The 23,071-nt window shown below is 43.0% G+C and overlaps 1 protein-coding gene across 1 annotated transcript in view; it reads right to left on the reverse strand.

Annotated features, from left to right (window-relative positions):
- Positions 1-237: 237 nt before the first annotated feature.
- The window catches only part of nherf1b (NHERF family PDZ scaffold protein 1b), a 35,533-nt gene continuing 12,699 nt past the window's right edge, over positions 238-23,071 (reverse strand). The window contains exons 2-6 of the mRNA XM_074697175.1: positions 12,024-12,194; positions 6,793-6,946; positions 4,833-4,876; positions 1,705-1,824; positions 238-1,497 (exon numbers count right to left, since the gene is read on the reverse strand). Of these exons, the coding sequence (XP_074553276.1) occupies positions 1,360-1,497; positions 1,705-1,824; positions 4,833-4,876; positions 6,793-6,946; positions 12,024-12,194 (627 nt within the window). The 3' untranslated portion in view covers positions 238-1,359. The remainder of the gene's footprint in view (positions 1,498-1,704; positions 1,825-4,832; positions 4,877-6,792; positions 6,947-12,023; positions 12,195-23,071) is intronic.

Here is a 23,071-nt window from a genome sequence, read left to right on the forward strand (position 1 = left end):
AAAATATCAGCGCTGCCGGAGGAGCTGAAAATATGACTGTTACAGACTCTGACAGAAAATTAAGGGTGGGAACCGGAGGCGTTGTTCCTCAAACTATTCCTGCTCCACGTGTGAGGAGGTGGATGTTTGGGATACTGTTCTACCTCTGCTCTCATGAAATGATCCGTTTATTAAATCAAAACCTCATGAGGTGGAAGTACACACGTACAGTCCTCTCACAAAAAGAAAAAAGCCAACTTCTGCTGATATCATAATGATTTATTACAGTGTAGAAATGTCTTACCTCTCACTTCTCACACAAGTTTAAAAAAACGCCTTTCATTTTGAAAATGATCACTACTCTCATACAAATGCACAAAATCTAGTGAAGCGTAGATGTTTGCTTTTGAAACACATAATCTCAAAGTACGTCATAATAATTTTAAGACGTGGATAGAAATGTGAAAAACTCTCACAGGAGCAATAAAAATATTCTGTATGATCAAAATGTGAACTCACAGACGGTGGCGACATCAGGACGGTATAAATTACTTGGAATAAACTAAAGTTCACATTTAACAAGACTTGATATCATGTTTTTTAGATACGGTGTGGGTAAATGCTGCGAGGAGCTTCATTTCATCGCAGAGTGGAATATGTGTCAAAAAATGTAAAAAATATACATGAAATATGATATATACAATATAAGAGAACATTTCTAAACAGTTTTTCCAGTTTAAAGACGACAGTAAGTGTTCATTTCATGAGAAAAGCTAAGACTTATTTCAGAATCCTAAAATGTATAAAATACCACAGAAATGTCTCTAAGCGTCTTTGCTCACTCTGGACACATAAAAACACCACTGTTGAAATAAATGACCTTTAAGTGGTTTCAACTTCTGCGTCCTCTTCAACAACATAAAGATTAACTCAACGTGATTGTCAGGCTGGTTCAACTTCTGCTCATCCCATCGCTGTTTTAAAGAGGTGATAGGTTTTACTGTTGGTCTAAAGAAGGAGCAGAGTCCTTCAACTCTTCCTCATCTCTACAGCAGTGACTGTGAGGCCTCACACACACACACACACGGACAAACGTACACTCACACACACTTCTAACGTGGTCCAGTTTTCTGTCATTGGCATCATTCTTGTTAGTCGCTCAAGAAGCATATACAGTAAAATATCAGGGTTAAAATAACATGAGGAGTAAAGTTATGTATCAGTATTTTACAGAATGGCTTCAATTTTTCAGCGGCCAAATTTTTCTTTTTTTAGTGTCATTAGAATAAAAAATGTCTGATGTGTGTTTTTGTGTTTGCATGTGTGTCTTTATCTGTGTGAGTGTGTGTGTGTGTGTGTGTTGAGGTGAGCTGAGGTGTCCTATAGGTTGCTGAAGAGCTCATTCTTCTTGGTCCAGTCCATGGGGGGAGCTCTCTTGTTGGAGCGTTTCTGGTGGGCGAGCTCTTTGACCTGCTGCAGTGACAGGTTCAGAGCAGGAATGGCTTCTGTGATCAAACCCTGGAAAAAAAGGATGGAAAAAAAATGAAAATCAATCTCTCTTATTAAAAAAAATTAAATAAGGAGCATACTTATAAAATCCTACATAATGTGTTTGATTTTGCTTGTCTTTACATCCTAACATCTCTGCAGCATAATTAAACACCAGTAAGACACATGCATGATAAATAAATGTTGTTGCATGGTGAGTTACTTCCTGTGACCTACCTCAGGTGGGGTGTTTGTGGTGGGGGTCGTGAGAGAGGCGTTGGATGAGGCGTTGGATGGAGACGGACTGATAGACAGCTTAGAGTCCCTCTGCATTTCTTTAGCCCCTCGACCGTTCACCTGACAACACAAACACAACCATCAGCCCCTCTGCAGATCCCTTACTTTAATAAACTCAAATGTAAAGACGTGGTTATGAAGATTTTTGATTTGTGAAAGGAGCTGCCAGAAGCACGTTTCAACATCTGTGAGAAGGGGAGAGTTTCTACAGTACCACGGCTCACCACAAGAGGTCAGCAGTGGATTTCTGTTAGTTTTTCTTTCAGGTACAAGCTAGAGGTAAAGACAAATAAACTTCCTGTAGAGGAAATCTGCCCAATTTATTTTGTAGTATGTGTCTCCACAACAGCTATTCTGTTTTTGAATAATAATAATAATAATAAGATTGATAATGATTTTATTAACATTAACAGGTTTAGACCTGTTAATGTTTCTAGACTCCTGAGATATATTTGTTATGATTTGGCGGTACACAAATAAAGATGGATTGATTGATCCATTGAAAAGGAAAAAAGTGAAAGTGGCAGTGCTCACAAAAATGGTGAAACATAGAGATCAGTTAGCTCTTTTTGAGTAGTAAAATGTGTTGTTTTTATTTATTCTTTTATTTATTTAATTATCTATCTATTTATTCATCTATTTATTTATTTATCTATTTATTATTAAGAGTATAATAACAACAACAACAACAATAATAATAATATATTATTATTATTATTATTATTATTATTATTATTATTATTATTATTATTATTATTATTATTATTATTGAAAATATATTTTTTATTTTATTGTCAAATTTTTTAGGAAGCTTTAGAAAACCCTACCAAATCTCTACTGAAGGCTTGATGCAAAAAAAAAAAAAAAAAAAGAAATTGTTCCAAAGTCCTCTAGTGACCATAAATTATAATAATATTCTTGCAGTCTGACACACTCCTGGTTCCTGTTGCCTCAGACTTCGAAGTTTAAACATCTTCAAACCAAGAACCATCAGCATGTCAAAGCTGTTCCATTCAGTCTCGAGGGTTTTTTAACTCTTCAGCCCACCTCCCTGTAAAGACGACTTCTCCCTGACCTCCGCGCCCTCCCTCCCTCTCGGCCTGTTACGCAACAATAAGCGGAACATGTAGCTTCTCTGCTGCACATACAGTCCCTGAGTAACGGGAAGCTGGGGTCAGGCCGACATTTGCATATATGGCCCAGTGCCCAAGAGAGAGGGAAGAGGCAAACACAGTTTCTCTAACATGCGTTGGATTGTCTAAATGAAAATTTGCAGCCTCATAAGATCCTCAAGATCAATCCTGAAATGCAAATAAGAGTCAAAGAGCGCTCAGAAAACATGTCTTTGGTGTTCATTTACTTGTTATAAGGTATTAGTCCTGAAGAAAATAACTCTACGATGACCAAACTTGGAGTTGTCTCCTGAATTCTGTTTTTGTCAGGGGTGTTTATCTGCAGGAATGATGTAAATAATAGAAAAAACCTGGGTTACGGGGGCGTTATGTGCTGAAATACTTTTTGGCCGGGGGTAGTCTCGTGGAGTATCCACTGGTTGCCTGGAAACAGCTCAGAGTCCAGAAATAATTGAGCACATAAGTCTTTCTCACACGGTTATTTGTAGCTTTGAAGATATGGAGTGATCATAAAAATAAATTTCTACTTCCTTCAGAAACAGCCTTTGAACAAACTGTGGCTTTAATTTGAAACTAGCTTCTCTGTGTATTTTAATAAATTTAGAGCTCAGATACTGTCATAGGGTGGTACTGTGCTTTACTGAATGCTAACATTAGAATTTATGACGTAGATGTTTTATCAAGCTACAACAATCTGGTGTTAATGACTCATTCAAAGCTCTTCTGTCAGTTTTGGCGCCCCCTGTGGGCTGATTTTGCCCTGCACATGTGTAAGCGAGGACTCTACAGAGCAGCTCTGTGGGATTTCACTGTAATGTTTCATCAGGATTAACAAGAAGCTGTCACATTCTTCCAAGTTTTAACGAAGCTGTTACACTGAACTGCACGGCCTGCTTGTTTCTTCCTTTGCACACACAATCTGTCCCGAAACATTTCTAATAATTTAAAGTTAATGGAGTTCTGGCTGGGTGCGGCATCCCACACAGCTCCACACAATGAGAGCCCGGATGTTCAGACAATAACAGGAAGGCCCGCTCTCTGATTAATAACTCACTTCACCAGCGTCTCTGCTCTCTGATGTAGAAAACCACACCTGAGAAAATGTTGTCTGTTACTTTAAAGTTCAGTCCTGACCCGCAGGGATGTCTGTGCCACCGACGCTGAAGAACAAAGTTAAACTTTCATCTCTGACGGGAAGGAGACGCTCGTCTGCTTCTCCAGGAAGACAATTTTTTAAACTCTTTAATTTTTCACATTTTGGGCTCATGACCATGTTTCCACAATGACAAAAAACCCTATGCTCTCCATGAGACTTTAATTTGCCTGTGATAGAGTCAGGTCTTAAAGCGACAGGTCACCACTGTGGTGTTTGAAGCAGATGGGTAATTTTTTTATTTTCTCAGCTTGAGCTAATTTTTTTTTAACTGTTGTTTAAACCATAGAGGGTGGTAGCGGTGGATTTGGGCATAGATACCTCAGCCAGCCAGTAGGGGGAGCCCTAAATCTTTTGGCTTCACACACAAACGAGTACAGAGATGTGCCAACGTCCGAACCCTGAATGCACTGACTGAGGTGTAACTGTTTCCTGTTTAATGTAAACCTATTCTTTCCTGGTTTGTAAAGCTTGGCAGAAGTCCAGATGATCATTTTGAAAAGCAGCGTACATGATGTGAAAACTTGTTCACAAAGGAGGGAGGGGCTAAGAGGAAGCCATATGATAAGAACGACAGAGTAGAGTACGAATAAAATGTGGATGTTAGAATGAACTGTACAAAAAGCTCTCTCAGATAAAAACTTTAGTGGGCCTAGAAAGCCTCCGTGAGGGATCTTGACTAGATCACATCAGTAAGGGAACACACAGCTCGTGTTATCAGAGCACTATTTAAAAGCTAGTATCTGGAACTCATCAACAATAATGCGTTAGTCGTCTCTTACCTTCTCCTCCATCCCTCCGTTGACGACAGGTTCAGGTAGTGGACCTGCAGACACAAAAACAACACACGAATCAGTCATTTTACTCCCAACGTACACCGCTCTACCCGTCTCCCAGGATGAATGTCTGGTCATGATGTTTCCAGCAGCCCTGAGCTCCTCTCTGACAGATCAGGAGTCTCTCTGCAGCTCAGCTTTCAGCCCACCAACTCTTACTCTGTTACATAGCACAGGTATGAGCAGGTCATCTATTATTCACACGTGGTTTATCTTCTACATGATGGTCCTCAAACACATCACAGACCCTCTCTACGCCTCGGTGCATTTAAGATTTAACACAAATCATCATCTCAGACATCACACATACACACACACACAGAGCTTACCTTCCATGTTCTGACCCTCCATCCACACACACACCCCAAAAACAGTAATTTAGCTAACGCTGATTAATGCTGGAGAGAGCAGCTGGTCCTCCGGAGTTAGTCTGAGATTGGAGTCTCCTTCAGGTGGTTGAGGTGTGTTTACTTCTGTGTGTGCATGTGTGTGTGTGTGCATAAACCCCTGACTCTGATGAGCAGAGCCTCTTCAAGTCCTAATACAGCTCCAGCTCCGAGCTGAGAGGCCACTTGGACCGAGCGCCTTGGAAACCAAACAAAGCTACTGTGTGTGTGTGTGTGTGTGTGTGTGTGTGTGTGTGTGTGTGTGTGTGTGTGTGTGTGTGTGTGTGTGTGTGTGTGTGTGTGTGTGTGTGTAAGTTAAGAGTCAGTACAGGCAGGTGTCCTCTGAGTGGGCAGCATGTGAAGCGTGGGCCGTTACCTGGGAAACACCTCCCTGGAATCTCTCCTCTAGAAGGAGTGTTTATTTTGATCCTGGTCAAATCTGGAAAGTTTTACTACATCTGCGTCTCTTCGGTGATTTTTTTTTTTTTTTTTTGTCATCGTTACTTAATTTCATGGCTGTTTGAATTTAGACTTTTACTTAAGTGATATATCCAAACACCTCATGGTTCATTTATGACAACCATGCACCCCACTGAGGTCTCCTTCTGTCTGGGATCAGCCCTAAACACAGACGCCTGAGTGTGACACTCTGTGGAAGAGCTCCCTCTAGAGGCGGTGGCAGGTATAGCAGGAACTGTGCAGGGTCAAAGCCCCACCAGCTATCCCACAGGAAAAAAAATTGAAATCTTATCAAGTGTTTTTGTCTTATTTTAAGTGAAAATTGTCTTATTATTCTTGATATGAGCCACATTCACCTGACCAGCCCAGAAAAATGTCTTGTTTCAAGTCATTTAAAGACAAAACTGAGGTCTGAATTGGCTCTAACAAGGGAAAAAAATCTGCCAATGGAACAAGAAAATTTTGCTAGAATATTTTCTTAAAACTAGAATAATGTCTTAATACAAGAAAATTTTCTCTTGTTTCATTGGCAGATTTATTTCACTTGTTTCAAGCAATTCAGACCTCATTTTGTCTTTAAATAACTTGAAACAAAACATTTCTCTGGACTGGTCAGGTGAATGTGGCTTATATTAAGTCTAAAAAGGTATTTTCTACTGAAAATAAGACAAAAACACTTGATAAGATTTCAGTTTTTTGCAGTGCAATCAAAGGGTGGGTCAAAAGTGGAAATGTAGGAAGTGTTTTCATACGCTTTTAATAAAAGATGTCACTCATCCTGACTCTGATCTGATAAAGATTTGTCTTACAGCTCAAAAGAAAAAATATCAAGATGCCAAGTGTTCCTGATTAAATGAGTCAGTGAGAAGAAGTTTGAGGAGAAACTAACAGTGACAGACTTTCAGTCGTCTGGAGGACACAAGGAGGAGATGTCTCACGTCTATAACTCACTGCGCTCGGACGTTACGAGCTGATTGCCGTCATTCACTCTGACTTTAACAAACAGCTGCTGTAAAATAAGAAACTTCCTGAGGTCATCTCTCCTGTCTGTGAGCGCTCACCGGTGAGATGCTCTGAGGTCGGGGCCACCCGGCATCTCTTGAAGAAGGCGTCTGTGTCGGTGTCCACCACCAGCAGGTGAGCCACGTTCCCCCCGGACTTGATGGCAGCTACGACTTCTGAATGTGTCTTTCCTTCCACAGGTACACCGTTCACCTGAGAGGAGGAAAAATCATGATTAAGGATCAAAACTGGAATCAGAGGCTCAATCAGCTTTCTCTATTCCTAAAGTAATGAACAAACTGTTTTCATCACTGTCTAGTGGAATCTCTGAGGCAGGAAATCCTCAGTGTCCACACATAACATGCATGTGAGCACACACACCCAAACACACACTCCTTCTCATCCGTACACACAGAATAATCATCCTAATCAGCTGGACGGCCCTGACTTATGATTCCTCTGTTACGTATTCAGACTTAAATCCCTCTGGTTTGTTCTCTGTGTGTGTTTTTCATCGTGTGACAGCTGAACCCTGCTGGTCAGAAACATGTCGGCGGCTCCTCCAGCACCAGCTGAGTGTTGTGGGATAAAATCACCATGGGAAAGCATGTGAGAAATGTCTCCAAGTGACTGCATGTGTATGTGTGTGTGTGTGTGTGTGTGTGTGTTTAGGTCATAGGGTGGACCTGCACGTCTAAGCCGGTCCCTCAGAGGAAGCCGGACAATAGCAGCCTGGCAGTAACAGCAGCAACAATGGCCGTCTGCTCCCCACAGAGCCCCGTTTCTCAGTGGGTGGTGTGTCTGTCAGGGGCCTCAGGGGGACTGGAAACCCCGAGCGAGATCCTCAGACAGACCAGAATCCTGAGCTTTTTCATCTGCAAGTGTCTGAAATGTCTTTTTATTCACTTTAAGGGCTCAGTTGCAGAACGTTTCACAAGCCGTATTTACAAACACACAAAAAATCCTGAGAGCACAAACAGCCAAAATTTTAATCCTGATTTTACCTGGACTTTCACCTCCCAGCCTTAAGGGAAATCTGAGAAGGAGCTGATGTAAGACATGGCATTGAAAATGTAAACAGAATTTTATCGGGCCTTTACTTTTTATTTTGCTGGCAGCCTTCGTTTTGGACAGCTGAGGTTGGAACCTCTAGGTTAGGGTGGTGTTGCATCAGCAGCAAACATCTTCTACGATTTCTTTACCCGTCACTGTTCTGAAAGTGCAACTCTCAGCAGAAAGCAAGGATGTCTCAGAAACTCAGCTCCAGAAATAAAATTATTTCTACTCAAGGTATGTTAAGCCAGTGGTCCCCAACCCCCTGGTCCGTGGGTCAATTGGTACCGGGCCACACATAAAAAATACTCAACTTACATGATTTCAGTTTTATTTATGTAACGATTCTGAATGATGTTTTATTTTGAAAAATGATGAGATTCTCTGCGTCATACCCATCTTTGACTCATTCTTGATGGCAAACCCCCCAAGCTAGCAAAAAAGACAAAAAAAAAATCATCTTTGTGAAGTTTCTTTAGGCAGGGTAAAAGAGCCAGTGAGGAGACAGGAGAGCTCTTTGGATTTTGGAGATTTGCCGATGTCAGTGATTCCCTTTTTTGACCAATCAGGAGCAAGTCCCACCCAATTGGTCCACCGGAGCAGATACCCCCGAACCCCCTCCCCGCCAAATCTCCCTAGCAGCGGGGAGGGAAATGCCAAAGCTGAAGGGTCATCACTGCTCTTTTTTGGGCTGTAAACAGCCACATAGTTCCATGCACAAGCTTCCCATCTCGGAAGAAGACAAGACTAAGTGGCTAGAGTTAATTTATCAAGGAAATGTGCCAGCTACACTCAGTAAAACTGTGCATGTGTGTGATAGTCACGTCACGGCCGACTGCTTTTCCAACTTTGGACAGTACAACAGAGGACTAGTGAATAGACTGGTCCTGAATCCAGGCACATTACCAACCATCCACCAACGAACCTTGAGCCCTGGAAATGTGAGTATTTTAAATGCTGTGGAGCAGATGAAAGAGCTTTTCCTCAGTGTCCCCCTGTCTCTGTGTTAGCTTCAGGATGCTAACTTTAGCTGCAGTTAGCCTGTTGTTTTAGCCTGTAATGTTACTGTAAACGAGCTTCACTGTTTTCTAAACATTGTGCACTCGGGGAGTGGGGCAGTATCAGCGGTGGCTCATTTACATACGAAGGCCACGCCCACTAAATCAGAGCGTTCTGAACAGAGGGGCTATGAGAGCCTGGAAACAATGCTGCTGTGCTTGATTTATTGGCTTTTTGGACCAAAACATGTTACTACCATTTCATGAAGACATCAATGATCCATATTAAACTGCAAAAAAGGAGCAGAATATGGGACCCTTTAAACCGGTTCGTGGCCCAGAAAAGGTTGGGGACCGCTGGGTTAAGGTAATGCTGCCTCTGGTGATTAAATTGCAGTTATAGTCTCTAAAAATGAATAAAGCTCCAGTTAGCTTAGCATACAGCTGTCCTTCACATAAACACATTTTCAGACTGTGAGGATATTAAACTTTTACAGCTGGAAACTGTTACAAACTGAATGATACTTTAACCAGAGTGTTTCTTTTTCACACAAGTGTCTGCTGGTTGTGGGAGCCAGGCCTGTTTGTTATTGAACATGCCCATGCTCTGATTTAACCACATGTTGCTTAAGTGCATCGCTGAATAAACCAGAGACTCTCAGTGTTCGGATTTTTCTCACACACCTCTCTCCAGAAGCTGAGCGTCAGAGGCCGATACAGTGACAGTCACACCAGAGTCCACAGAGGGTTTAAGACCTCACACAGCGACTGTTTGTTCACATCACATTCCAGTTAACTTTAGAGAAAGAGCTGACCACGAGCCTGACTCTGATACTGTCTGAGAATATTTAGCGTTAGCAGAAGTCTGATTACTTTACGCAACTATTAAGATCCTTAACGCTTTAAAAATGTCCCAAACAATACAAGTTCACGTCAACAAAGTGTGTGACAGAAACATATTTCATAGCAGAAAAGGGATTGTTGGTTATTTTTATCTCAGCTAGAAATCATTACAGGAAGTCTAGAGTGGAAATATGGCAGACAGGATGTACGGCTGTAATGCAGCTGGAATCAGAAATTTCTAATAAAGCAGGAGCAACAGAAGACACACTGTTTTTACTTGAATACAGTCAGAGCTGTAAAAAGTTTCCTGCAGTGAAACACTCTGACAGACTCTGTCTCACGGATTCAAAGTAAGTTTTCATCAACAGAGTGAAAAACATGAACTTTGCTCTGATTTGTGACTCTTTGTCTTTAATTTTATGGTCTGTGCTAAAAAAAGGTTGAAAAAAGCAGTTTGGGAATTCTTTTGCATCTTCAGTAAGGCTTGAAACTGCTTATGATGTTCAGATTTTTAGATGTGTGGATCTGAATGAAAAATAGCAAACTAGGGCCTGTCTCCACTGGCAGCATTTTTTGCAAAGGCTGCTTCTTTCTAATCCGACTCAGCATCCTCACCGCAAAATCACTTCAAAGGCCTTTGCACACCAATGGCGATGCGAAAAAATGGCATGAAATTGCGAAAAATTTGGAGGCGTCATTCAATCTCCGCAGCTGTTCTCCTCCAAATGATGTCTTTGTAGATTTATGTCTTTTGCTGTAAAGAACCGGATGCTGGGACACAAAATCATTCAGTGTTGAATGTTTCGGTATGTAACTTTTTGACAACAAGCATTTGATTGGTCCGATTTGTACTTGTCGCAGGCAAAACTTTGGGAAAATTGACCTTGGTCCGAAAAATAACAGCTGCAATCTTGCTCAGTGATAGGGTGTTGCTGGCATGAAAGCTTGGGTTGAAAAACAGTAGGATAAAAAAATACTGAATAACGTACAAGGTGGTGTGCAAGGGGCTTTACTGTCACCACTTTCCACGCCAATGTCACCTTTTCCTCACTGACCAATCATAAAAAAAGAAGGGGCGGGACTTCTGACTAGGAATGTCCTGATCAAGGGGCAACAACCGGCTAATAAAAATGAAGCCTATGTGGAAGTACTTAAAGTTGCTGTTCGTCAAAAATCAACTTGAGGTTGGCTGCAAAAAGACCTGAAGTCACATACATACCCAGCCATAAAAACAGACTTTTACAGCATTAAAAAACATATTTACAGCCTGGCTCAAAAAACAGCTTGGGCCTAAAACACTGGTTTTACTATCAGATTGGCTTTATCGTTCAGTTTCGGGACGGGTGACGTCGTGGAGGCTACATCCATGTTTTATACAATCTGTGGTCCTGATCCCCGTCTCGAGCGTAGGATCACGCTGATTTCATCATTCTCTAATCGATTGGTGATCAGCATGTTTGCCAATCTTCTCAACCATTCACTCACACCAGCCACCATTGAGCAAAAATCCTGCTGAACACTAATGCGTCAGTATAACCAAGTGCTCTGGGCTCATCTAACCTCACAAAGTTGATGATGGATTGATTTTATTTGGTTTGGGTCAGATGGAATAGTAATCTGTATTTTGGCAAAATAAACATTTCAATGAAAGGGGGAAAAATATGACATGGTTGCGTCACTGTCTAATAGTTACATCCGTAGTCTCACACTGTCTCTGGAAAGTTGGATTCAGAACACCCTGCGTCCTGTAAATACGCAATTTCAGGGGACGTCATTTAGAAAAGCATGTGAAACAGACTGGACGGCTGTGACATCAAAAAAAGCAGGACTACTGTAAATTGAATCAATAAGCTCAAGACATATTCTTAGGAAAATAAAGTGTGCAGCTTTACTTTCTGACCTCTTTAGCAAAGTTTAGCTCTACAAACCTGGGTATTAGATTGGGGCTCGGTATTGCCAGATGTTCAGTGTTAAAAGATAAGGAACATCCCTACTTCTGACATCAACTTCCTCTATGACACTGTGGAGAAATGAATCCTGGTAATTTATCTGAGGTGACTGCTAGTTGAAAAGCTGCCACCAACGCTTGAACACAACCCTTGTATCTGTTTGCACCAAACGCTAAATTAGCTTAGATAGAAGCAAGTACACACCACAGGAAAATCTGAAAGGATAATATGAAGAACAAGTTTGAAAAATTGTGACTTTGCTGACTTTTGTTGTAAGGAGAGGAATCAGACTTGAAAATAAATGAAATTTGTTAAAAAGTAAACTACCAAGGACTAACAGGACCACTCCTGGGCCTGCTCTCCAGACCCAGATTACAGTTTAAAAATGTCCCTTTTAGGACACCGTACTGGGCTGACAGTGTTCTAGCCCTGACCTGGCTGCAGTACCTGAACTATCCTGTCTTTAGGCAATAGGCCGGCCCGCTCAGCTGGAGAGTCTTCATCCACAGCTCGGATGTACTGTCCCGGCCGCGCACGCTCGCTGTGCAGGTTGAAGCCATACCCGTTGGAGCCTCGCTGGATCACACAGAGACGAGGCCGCAGCTCAGTGATGGTCTCCTGAAAGAGGAAAAAGAGAGTATGTTAACAGTCTGTTTAATGCCAAAGTAAACAAATACACCAGCTCTAAAATCTACCTCCACCATCGGCGGGTGATCGGGGAGCACATGAGGCACAAAGATCACAGACAGCTCCAGTGAGTCGTTGACCATGAAAATGAAGCCGAGGTTGAACATGCAGGTGGCTGCTGCATGCTGATGTGTTGTGTTCTGTGTTTTTGATAACAAGGACTAAACTGAAGCTGTTTTTCAGGCGCCACGTGACTCCGAGCTGCTCGCCAGGAAGGAAGAGGCTCTCAGAGGAGTGTGATTGGAGCTCTGCAGGCTGGGAAGGATTTATTTGGAGAATTCAGGGAGGAGGGTTGAGGAAGGGACTGGTTCCGGTGTGGTCCTCAGCCCGGCCCGCTCTGGACCCTGAGGAGGACAATGGGGAGCTGGGCGTTGACCTCTGACCACCCTCCCCTCATTTCTCCTGAGCTCTGGGATGGCAGGAAGAGTTAGAGCTGTATTGTCATCCAGGAAAAAACTGCAGCTTTAGTAATGAACCTCCCTTCCGCTGTGTGTATGAAGCACTTTCTTTATTTAGCGTTAATGGCTCTGTCATCAGATGGTGAGACACAAGGACAGAGTCCAATCCAGGAGAGACAATGCCGGTCAGAGTAATCTTTGTCACTGTGACCGGGTCTGACCCAACACGAGCTCCACATCAGAGCAACTTTGAGCTCCCGCCCTCTGTACACCAAAACACCAGGACAATGAACAAACTCTATAAATAATTCAGAGAGTGTGAGTCACTTTCTGAGGAAAAGACAGGCAGGAGGTGGCTGATTTGAGAGGATTCAGGCAGGTCTCATTCAGCGTGTGATCAACACTTCTCTGGCTTATATAACATGATTATTATGAGCCAACACTCGACCTCCTCTCCTCTGACGATGAGAAGTCAATGATTTTAACCTGCAAAAAGTTTTTGTCCTGTCCCTGAAAAAACATATGTGAGAAGAAGATAAATATGTTTTAATGTAGCCAAAAAGGAACTTCATTTCACAGAAGAAAAACTTTAACACATTTAAATCCTGTCCATTGTTCCTGATGATGGAGTTGGCTAACAACTTCTCACTCTCCAGCACATGCTAACAGCCAACACCATGAACTTAACCCTTTACTGCCTGAATTAATTGACAATTATAAAAATAGATTGTTTTTATGTGTTTTTGCATTCTTACAGAAGTTAAATTAAGTGGAGATTGTAAATTTGAATATAGTACACACAATAGTTATAACTTAGTTGTATTATATTAATGGACATGAGAAGTTCATCCTCTGAACAATATATTGTCACATAGTGGATCTGTTACCATCTTTGGTTTGTGTAGAATATGAATCAATAGGTAACGTCGAGATACAAAGATCATTTCAGCTGCATTAAGACCTGACAGGTTATGTAGCAAATTTGCAACAACAGGCATCAAGGGGTTAAAGCGTCATAACTGCAGATCACAAACAGACATGTTCACTTTGAGATTTATTTCACAGTCATTCTGCCCAGGGGCGTGCACAGACTTTTTAAAGAGCAGGGGCAAAAAGAAAAAAAAAAAAAAAGGCACATTCACACAGTATCATCACCAAAAAGGGCAGTCATATTTTGTCAACCAGGAGGGCACATTAGCACACATTAGGCTCCGTAGTGGGGCACTTCAGTACTGATTTTGGCTCCTGAAGTGGGCAATTCAGCATGTGTTCAGGTCCTTGAGAGGGAATTTTAGTATGCTTTTTGGCTCCCAGTGGGCACTTTAGCACATTTTGGCTCCCAGTGGGCACCTTAGCACATTTCGGCTCCCAGTGGGCACTTTAGCACATTTTGGCTCCCAGTGGGCACCTTAGCACATCTCGGCTATCAGTGGGCACTTTACCGCATTTTGGCTCCCAGTGGGCACTTTAGCACATTTTGGCTCCCATTGGGCACCTTAGCACATTTGGCTCCCAGGAGGGCTTTTGAGTGAGTGTTTTGGCTCCTAGGAGGGCTTTTGAGTGAGTGTTTTGGCCCTCAAAAGGGGACTTCAACACGCATTTTGGTTTTTAAATTGCCTTATTGGCATGTCTTTTTGGCCCCTGAGAGGTAACTTCATTGGGGTTTGACTCCAACGGGGCACTTTAGCACAGGTTTGGCTCCCAAGAGAGCACTTAAGCTCACATTCACCCCTAATAGGGCAGGCACTTTGGCATGTGTGTTTTGCTCCTTGGAAGCTCCTTAGTAGGTTTTTGCTCGCATATGGGCACTTGAATTGGCGCATTAGCATATGTTTTTCCCACCCAAGAAGGCAATTCATCATGTTTTGCCCAGTCAAGGGAAAGTCTAGAGTGTTTTTGAACCAGGAGGACACTTTAGCACCCATTTTGGCTTTGGCCTTTTAGCACGTTTCTCATCAACTGGGCCACATGGCGGGGAGACCCCTTGTGCACACCTCTGAATCCATCCTTGCTGACTTACTGATAAAACCAATGTTTCCCATGACAGGTCTAGGTTTGTATCTTTGTGCTGATGTCTGTATATTAATTTTTCTTTCATGTGGGGAAGTTGAGTAAGCACAGAGGGAAGCAGATAGAGGGAAGATGTGTCAACAGTTCCTGTCTCACACTTCCTGCTCAGAGGAAACTTTGTGTCACAGAAAGAGAGAGTGTGTGTGTTCACCTCTAAACACCACCTCTCTGTTCCCAGAGGAACGTTTCACATAACAGAAAACTGTGACTCTAATAATTTGATGCTGCTGCATATGAATGATCCTAACAGGAAGTTTACAGACGCACTAAACCGCCTCAGGCTCCTGTCTGTTCCCTGCTCAGCTGACTGAGGGCTGGGTAACGCTCTGCAGTTGTTCTCATGTCACTGACAGCTGTGTTACTGTATGGAGATCTCACATTAGTCTAGCTGATGAGTAATTTGAGTGTACTGCAGAAACAAGAGCACACACACATCTGTTGAGTACTGCTCCTCAGTTTCTCGTCCTGTCATGTGTGTGTTCAGCAGATTCCACAGATTTCAGCCTCGCGTGGAGATTCTTCTGCCCTCCTCCACAACACAAACCCTCCTCTGTTGTCCCTGCCAGAGTGTTTCTCACCCTTTCTCACCCTTTTCCCCCTTCACAGGGATGCCTCGCCTCGCATCCGCAAGACCAACATCTCTGAATCTGATGGGAACTTATCCCCTTATCAAATAGACATCAAATACTTTTTGTTGCCTTTGTCCAACACTTAGGATTTAGATCTCAGTGCCACCATTTTGTGCCATAAACATTTTAACAGAATTCAGGACCATGTTGGCTGACTTAATTTGATCCGACTCACAGAAGTTGAACTCAGAGTTTCCCTCCAGCTCATGATTTGATGTCAGCATTTCCGTCCAACAAAAAAGCCGTGAAGCTCCAGGTCCCGGCTTTTACCTTCCAGGTAGCCACAGGTGAGCATTAGGAGCGGCAGATGGATTAATTTGCATCCTGAAAACCTTCTCAGGCAGCAGTCAGCTCCCTCAGTTATAACCGTCCATCATGTTTATCGCCCGCTGCCACCCTCTGACTCTGACGCTGGGGACTTAAATCTGCCAGACGCTCCTGCTGATTCTGTTCAACAGAGGAGCGCCGGAGCTGGGAGCGATTCAGTCTCTGGCACAGAGGCAGCACTGTGCGTGTGTGTGTGTGTGTGTGTGTGTGTGTGTGTGTGTGTGTGTGTGTGTGTGTGTGTGTGTGTGTGTGTGTGTGTTTGTGTGTGTGTGTGTGTGTGTGTGACAGAGAGTGTGTGAAAGGGATGCCAGCAGCTGTAGAGCTGTCACTCAGCCTGCCAATAACTTCATATTTTCCTCATGCTCAACCAGAGGACGAATGTGAAGCTACAGGCCCTGAAAAAACTTCAGATGAAACACAAAAACAGATTAAATCAGGTCTAGTTTTCTGTCTCTGAGCATAACTGGAAAATAGAAGACAAAGAGTATATTACTCTGGGCTTAAATCTATACTATGGTGGCCCTGAAGGTTAAAATGGATTAACTTTGCAGATGCTGTAACATCCTTAAGCCCAGAGAAGTCATAATTAGGGACATTTTCTGTGCATTCAAGTCAAGACAGAGTAGGATAAGAGACTGAAAACGACTGTTATGATACAATATGCATGATATGATGAGAGATGATAGGTGAGATGCAACCATGGACTGTGTATAGAGTGGACAGCGTGGCTTCACTATTTACCATTATGTGGTTTTGAAGTCAAAATACCCCCACCACAGACTCAGCCATTGGCAGCAGTTGTGCAGCCAGTCTGTGCATTAGAGACTGTGAGGGATTCTGGGAGAATCTGAGTGAAGCCAGGTGACAAATACAACACTATTCTATACTATGCTACTGTAGTTTCACAATCCTTGATAAAAAATAGATAACAACAGCAGCTGTCAATCATCGTTAAACGTGACGTAAAACCTCATTTTTAACCTCTTTTAACTACTGGAAACAGAACTTTTCAGAAAAAAGAGGACTTGAATACAAGACAGCCAAATGATATCTTCAAATCACCACACAAATCGGATGTGAGAAACATTTCTACAGGGTAGGGATGTCCCCATCCGATCACGTGATCAGGATCGGGATCGGGGCATTTTTTTAACGATCGGAGATCGGGGGGGACAGAATTGTAAAAAGCCTGTGGCCTTAGTTCTTGTTTTTAATTAAAATGTGTATAATAGAACATCATCATTCATTTTAGAATCTAACTTTATTTGTCATTATAACAAGTAAAACGATATTGCAAACAAGGAATTGCAACCTTTTTGTCACACACATACAAGGTTATCTTGTGGTGCACCACTGAGAAGCTTTATTTTTATTTTGTTGATCCAATGCTGCACTAAGTGGAGAAAAAAAACGATATCCATGTTGGCTAGAATGATACCTTCATTTAAATAAAATAAAAAAAACTCAAAGGACAACTTGTAGGAGTTTTTTTCTTTTCTTTTTTCCTAATGCATCGCTGAAAGATCGGATCGGGAAATATCGGGATCGGCAGATACTCAAATTAAAAAAATTGGAATCGGATCGGGAGCAAAATAAAAGGTGATCGGGACATCCCTACTACGGGGTGTATTCGTTTTCTAAAGTTTGACCTCAGCCCATCTGGTATGACTGGGGAGATGGATTTTTTAACCTATACTGCAGCCAGCCACCAGGGGAGCAGTTTTTGTGGAGACCTCACTTCAAGCCAGGCAAGATGACGTCCATTTTTATTTACAGACTATGGATGATATGCGATACAACAATACTGTGCTTTGATAACAGCTTGTTATTTCAAAATCCCTGAAATGCTTTATTAGGCCGTTTACTCGACAACGGTTTTAGGGTGAAACGCAAAAGTTTTGTTGCGTTTCAGCCTCGCGTTTACACAGAAACAGCGTTTCAGCTGACCTAAAATGCAAACTTTTGAAAACGGCCTTCAGAGTGGGATTTTTTCTGAACCGCTCCCGACACAGTTGCCGTGAAAACAGTAAGCCGGCGATTTTAGTGGTAACGTTGATGTCACACTGCGCTTTGCGCGAGTGCATACAACAGGACAACGATACCGTTGTTACGATCGTCACAGACTACCGTGTTGTGCTTATGTTGCTCAATATGCTGAATCTGCTGACTGTTTTTTAACAAAATGTGCATCTGTTACTCCACTCTTAAACTTAGTATTTGCCAATACACCGAGAGATTGGCTCAACTCTACTTGGGTGGAGATCTCTCAAAAGCGGCTACTGGACAAGACAGTTATAGCATCACCTACAGGCCTGGAATGCTTACTACAGCGTTTTCAGCCCCTCAGATTTTTTTCACTATGTTTTCACTTTGTTTTGGTGTTTTCAGATGAAACATTGTCGTGCAAAGGGGGCCTAAGTTTTCCTGTTCAGAGGTGCACCTCACTGAAGTATTTCCACTTTGCTTCAATCCAAACAGCTGATTTCACCTTGTAAACTCTGCAGTTACACTCGGATTATGTGAGCATGTAAAAATGTCAAATAGCTGTAATCTCTACGCCTCACCAGAGGGCAGCTCCCCTGTGAGTCCAGCCTCTTTGATCAGCGGAGAGAATAAACTGGAGTGACACTCTGCCAGGCGGCGTGGTTACTGTGTGACGGGACAGGGTGCTGGCCGTGTGACTGTCATGTGTCGCTTTGGACGTAGATTAACAGCCTCAAGGACACACCGGATAAATGTTTGATGGAAACTTGGTTCCTTTTTAACCACAGCAGCACAACTTCTGTCCTGTTGAGTTTTGAGAGTGCACCATTCTGCAGGGCAGGATGGGGGTGTTGGGTTTCAAGCCGGACCATTGAACCAGCTGTGAGGCAGGCAGAGGGGGGAACAAAGCACCCTACTATCCCCTCCCCACTTCCACTGTGAGGATGGGACAAACGGCCTCTACAAAAGACACCAAAGAAAGGTTCTGCTGAGGGTTCCTGTTACAAAAGAGTCTTTAGGGGGACGGCTTGGAGATATAAAGGTAATGCCAGTCATCACAGCAGGGTGCAGCCACAGATAAGAGCAAATGGAGAGCTCCAGATAATCAAAGAAACCTTCTTTTAAAGGAGTCTTCTGCAGATTCCACTTCTCTTCCCGTGCACAAACCAGAGGATCAACAAGTTTTATCTCCTCGGCCACTCATCCTGTCCCTGACCCTCCACCTCTGCAGCAACTCTGACACAAGCTCCTCTTTGACCTTTCACACACACAGCAAACATCACACACACACAGATCACAGCAGAACTTCATTTAAGGAGGGGAAGGGAAAAGAGAAAACAGAAGATGTGACCTTTGAATCACTCGTGTTGTTACAACCAAGCAGAAGTATCGTTATGATGAGCGCTGCTGTGGCTCAGCAGCAAACTTTACACAGCAGTGATTCAGCGCAAGGCCAGAGCTGCTCCATCTGTTCGGGGAGAAACAGTGAAAATTTGGTGCCTAATAATAGATTTTGCACTTATGTAATTCAAGAGTGAGCCACAAACACTCAGCCTTCATGAGGCTCTGTTTCATTTCTCACAATCCCTGAGCGCTCGTTGAGTTCAGCTGTGAGCGGATCGAAGCTTTACCAGGGGCAGAGATTCAAAGTAACACAGGAGAAATGTCACGGCCTTTACTAAAGCCTGTTTTCTTTCTGTTACATTTCTAAGATGTATCTCATCTCTTCTTTTGTGTTATAAGTTTTTTTTTGTCTGTATCTGAGGCTAACAGCTTTCCTAAAGCTAACGCTGCTTCGTATGTGCTACTTCGCCCTGTCCTGACTGTACTTATGGCGCCTCTGTCTCGTAGGATGGGAAGGGAGTTGTACGGCAGGGGGTGAGTCTATTTCAGGGCGGGCAGCGAGTCATTTCCCCCTCCTCCCCCCCTGGCAGGGCGCGGCCCCCTCGGCTCATTGTCCGGCAAGGGTGGTGAACCTTCAGCCCAACAGAGAGGGAAATGGAATGCGGCATTGCGAAGCCTCCATCCAGTATCCCATGAGACCCAATCACCAGAGACCCACACACACACACACACACACACATGCAGGGTTCAGGTTCAGCTCCTGACCTGGCCTGCAGCACACTGGTTCTGTTGTTTGGTCTGACGTCACAGAGAGAAGTCACACAGAGTGAGATGTGATACATCATATCCCGGATCATTAAACTGTAAAACATTTTCCTGGGATGAAGAATGACCAAATCGTTTCCTTGCTAAAGAAGTAGCTGTTGTACCTTTACCATTTCATAACTCTGTGACATTTAGACGTTGGTATGTAATACATTTTGTTCACATTAAAAAGGCCAAACTATGTTGGAGTTTAAAGTTGAGGACCTTTTGTTGCCTGTCCTCTTGAATCTTATCTCTACTCCCTGTTCTTGCTCCATCTTGTGCTAATCAGGCCAGAAACCACCAGGGCTGAGAAATGAAATCACTGCATCAAGTCTCCAAAACTGTAGTTCTTTCAGTGTCCACAAGAGCCTGTAACCTAAAGTGACTCAGTCCCCATAAAGACCCATGTTGTAGATGCAGTGAGGAGGATCTGGTTTAATCGGACTGCAGCGACACCTTTTGGCCCGGAAGCTGACACTCACTGTTGCGAAGGCGTGACTTTTCACTAGGCATACTTTTTTTTTTTTTTTTGTTCAAGAACTTTTTTTTTACCTGACACAACACCACAAGGCAATGTATTTATCAAAAGTTACATAACAACAACAAATATTGTGAGATTGTACTGTAGTTTAGAAGCCGGCTATATTTAGCACTACTGGCAGCCGATGCACTGAAACATGTCTGTAATGTGTAACATTAGTGAATCCTGGTTAGCTATGTCCTGCTAGTCATCTACCAATCAGAGCTAACGTAACCTCACTCTTCATTTTATTGATAGACTCTCAAGTTTGAACAGACCTCTGTAGAATAACTGCTGACTGTGGGTTGGAATGAACATTAGCACAAACAGTTTAGCTCCTGTGTTAGCCTTTAGCTTGTGCTCTATCACTCTCCTTTTTATCTTTCTTCTGCTCTTCGGTCCTTTTTCTGTCTGACAGTTAGGATCCAGTGTCCACCATCACTACAAAATTAATCACAGAAATCATTTTCAGCAGAGAAAAACACAGATCTCTTTTTTCACTAACTTCATCAGCTGGCGTAGTGTTGTCATAGAAACTTAAGCTGTGTTTCCACCAAGTAGTCCGGTTCGGTTCAGTTCGGTTTGGCATGGTTTGGTAGGGTTAAGCCTGATCCTGTTTGTGTTTCCACAGCAAACTGTTCCCTCTCCTGCCAGGCGGCGTGTAAGCTGGATGCCGAAAGCCACATTTGATAAATAATAGTGTGACACTGTAGCAGTGGCCACAGTGATCCCCGCTAATAAATCCAACGAAGAAGAAAATACAGCCGCTGTTGCACGGTAAGTGACGATTCTTTTGACTAATTATCAGTCTGCAGTGGTGTAGCTCCACCTTCTAAGATCGGATCGGTTTAGTTTGGTACCCCTACAGAAGGGTGCCATAAAGTGGGATGGCTCATCTCGGTTATTTGGGGATCTGTCCCAGGATCAGTCAGTGGAAAGGCAGTAAAATGTGTGCCATGCCGAGACAAATTGAACCAAACCGCTTGGTGGAAACGGCGCTTTAGACATGTCTGGTCTAAGATGTAGAATTTGGCAATAACCTATATTGTTGCTGATAATCTCATGTTAAAGTGTGAAATATGATAAGGCATATATCTAGAAAGGAGATTTTTTCAAGATCATTTAGAAACTCCAACCTTACAGGAGAATAAAACATGTTCACAGCCTGATACAGAGGCTGTTCTGGACTCTGGCTATTTTTTTCATTCAACATACACTTTTAGACTCATGCGTCTATTATTTCTACGGTTGATTGACAGCAGGTATGTTTTTCTTTGCCTCTCTCCATCACAGAAAAAAACCCATGGTGATGTTTGTTCTATCCTTCGCAGCGTTTTATAATGGAGTCATATCATGTGTATCTCTGAGGTACCCATCCACAGCACACACACACACACACAGACAGAGGGAAACAGCTGCTCCAGAGAAAGCCGCTGAACAACAGAGGAGGTGTAATGGATTCCAGCGAGAGCTGAACACAAAGCACAGACTAAACAGAGAGATCGAGGGCTATGCAGGAGGCTTTGGCTGAATGGGAACTGTATTAGATGTCTTAATGCTTTTCCTATTGTTCCCTGGTCTGTGTGTGTTTGGTGTATTCATCCTGATTCAGCTGCTTGTGATAACTGAGAAATATCAGAAACCAATGAGTGACGTCAACTATGACCTTATAATATACACTCTATGGTTATATATCCTCAGACTCAGGATCTGACATTACATGAGAAGGGGTTTTTCGCCAACACTTGCCAAATGCATGTGGTGTTTAAAGTGCTCTGAGGAATTCAAAGAAATCCCCAGAGCAGAATGTAAACCTCAGCTGATGGATATTTATCATCCTGTTTTAAGGGTTACATAACGCAGCAAAGCTCGTACTTTCACTAACAGATGCAGAAAAAAACATCCTCTTCAGAGAGCACGAGACCTTTTCCAGAAAAACACAGAGGTCATGAAACCCTTGGCCGTTTCCTATCATGAAGACATTTCCTCTCACGACCGTTCCTCTTCTCCCCACGATCTACAGGGATCAGCAGAGCGAAGGCTGACTCCCAAAGTCTCTTCCATTAAAATGACAAGTGTCCTAATGTGAAAACACCCACACTGAACAAACACTAAAGTCAATCCACCCACATCACACAAAGACAACAACAGTAACACACGCTCCATGTGAGCAAACCTTTCGTGAGCGGCTGCAGTCTGTCACGATGAATCATGATGTATATCTGATCCAGTCAAACAAACACAGACACACACTCCATTACCCAAACACAAGATGAACAATACCTGAGGCTGTCACAAAGGATTCAGGGAGAAAGACAGGGATGAACACGTCTGGAGATACTGTTTACTCTGAGACAAGATGCCCTGTCTGCTGTCTGAACCAACCAACTGTCTGATTCGCTTTATTCAGCTTCTAACGTGTGCTCATTTCAGGAGTTTAGCTGCAGCCCCACACACACACACACACACTGGTGGGATAGTTATTCCAGAGGTTTCCAAGCTTCAGCTCAGCTGGGAGCTGCTGGGAATCTGTGGGGGTGAGAAGAGGATCAAGAGGACGAGGCGGGGGAAGGAGGGGGGAGATCTGCCGTCGACAACAATGACAGGAAACCAGAAGTACAAACGTCCTGGGTCTGTGCACAGAGCAGACAGCAGAAACACACCCGTCCATCCTGGCTGGAATACTTACTGAAGGTGTGGCTGTTTCTGGGTTTAAAGATCCAAGAAAGA

Source organism: Halichoeres trimaculatus, unplaced genomic scaffold (assembly GCF_033239565.1).
Source record: "Halichoeres trimaculatus isolate MK-OKI-2021-1 unplaced genomic scaffold, fHalTri1.1 fHalTri1_scaffold_20, whole genome shotgun sequence".
Taxonomy (NCBI): Eukaryota; Metazoa; Chordata; class Actinopteri; order Labriformes; family Labridae; genus Halichoeres; species Halichoeres trimaculatus.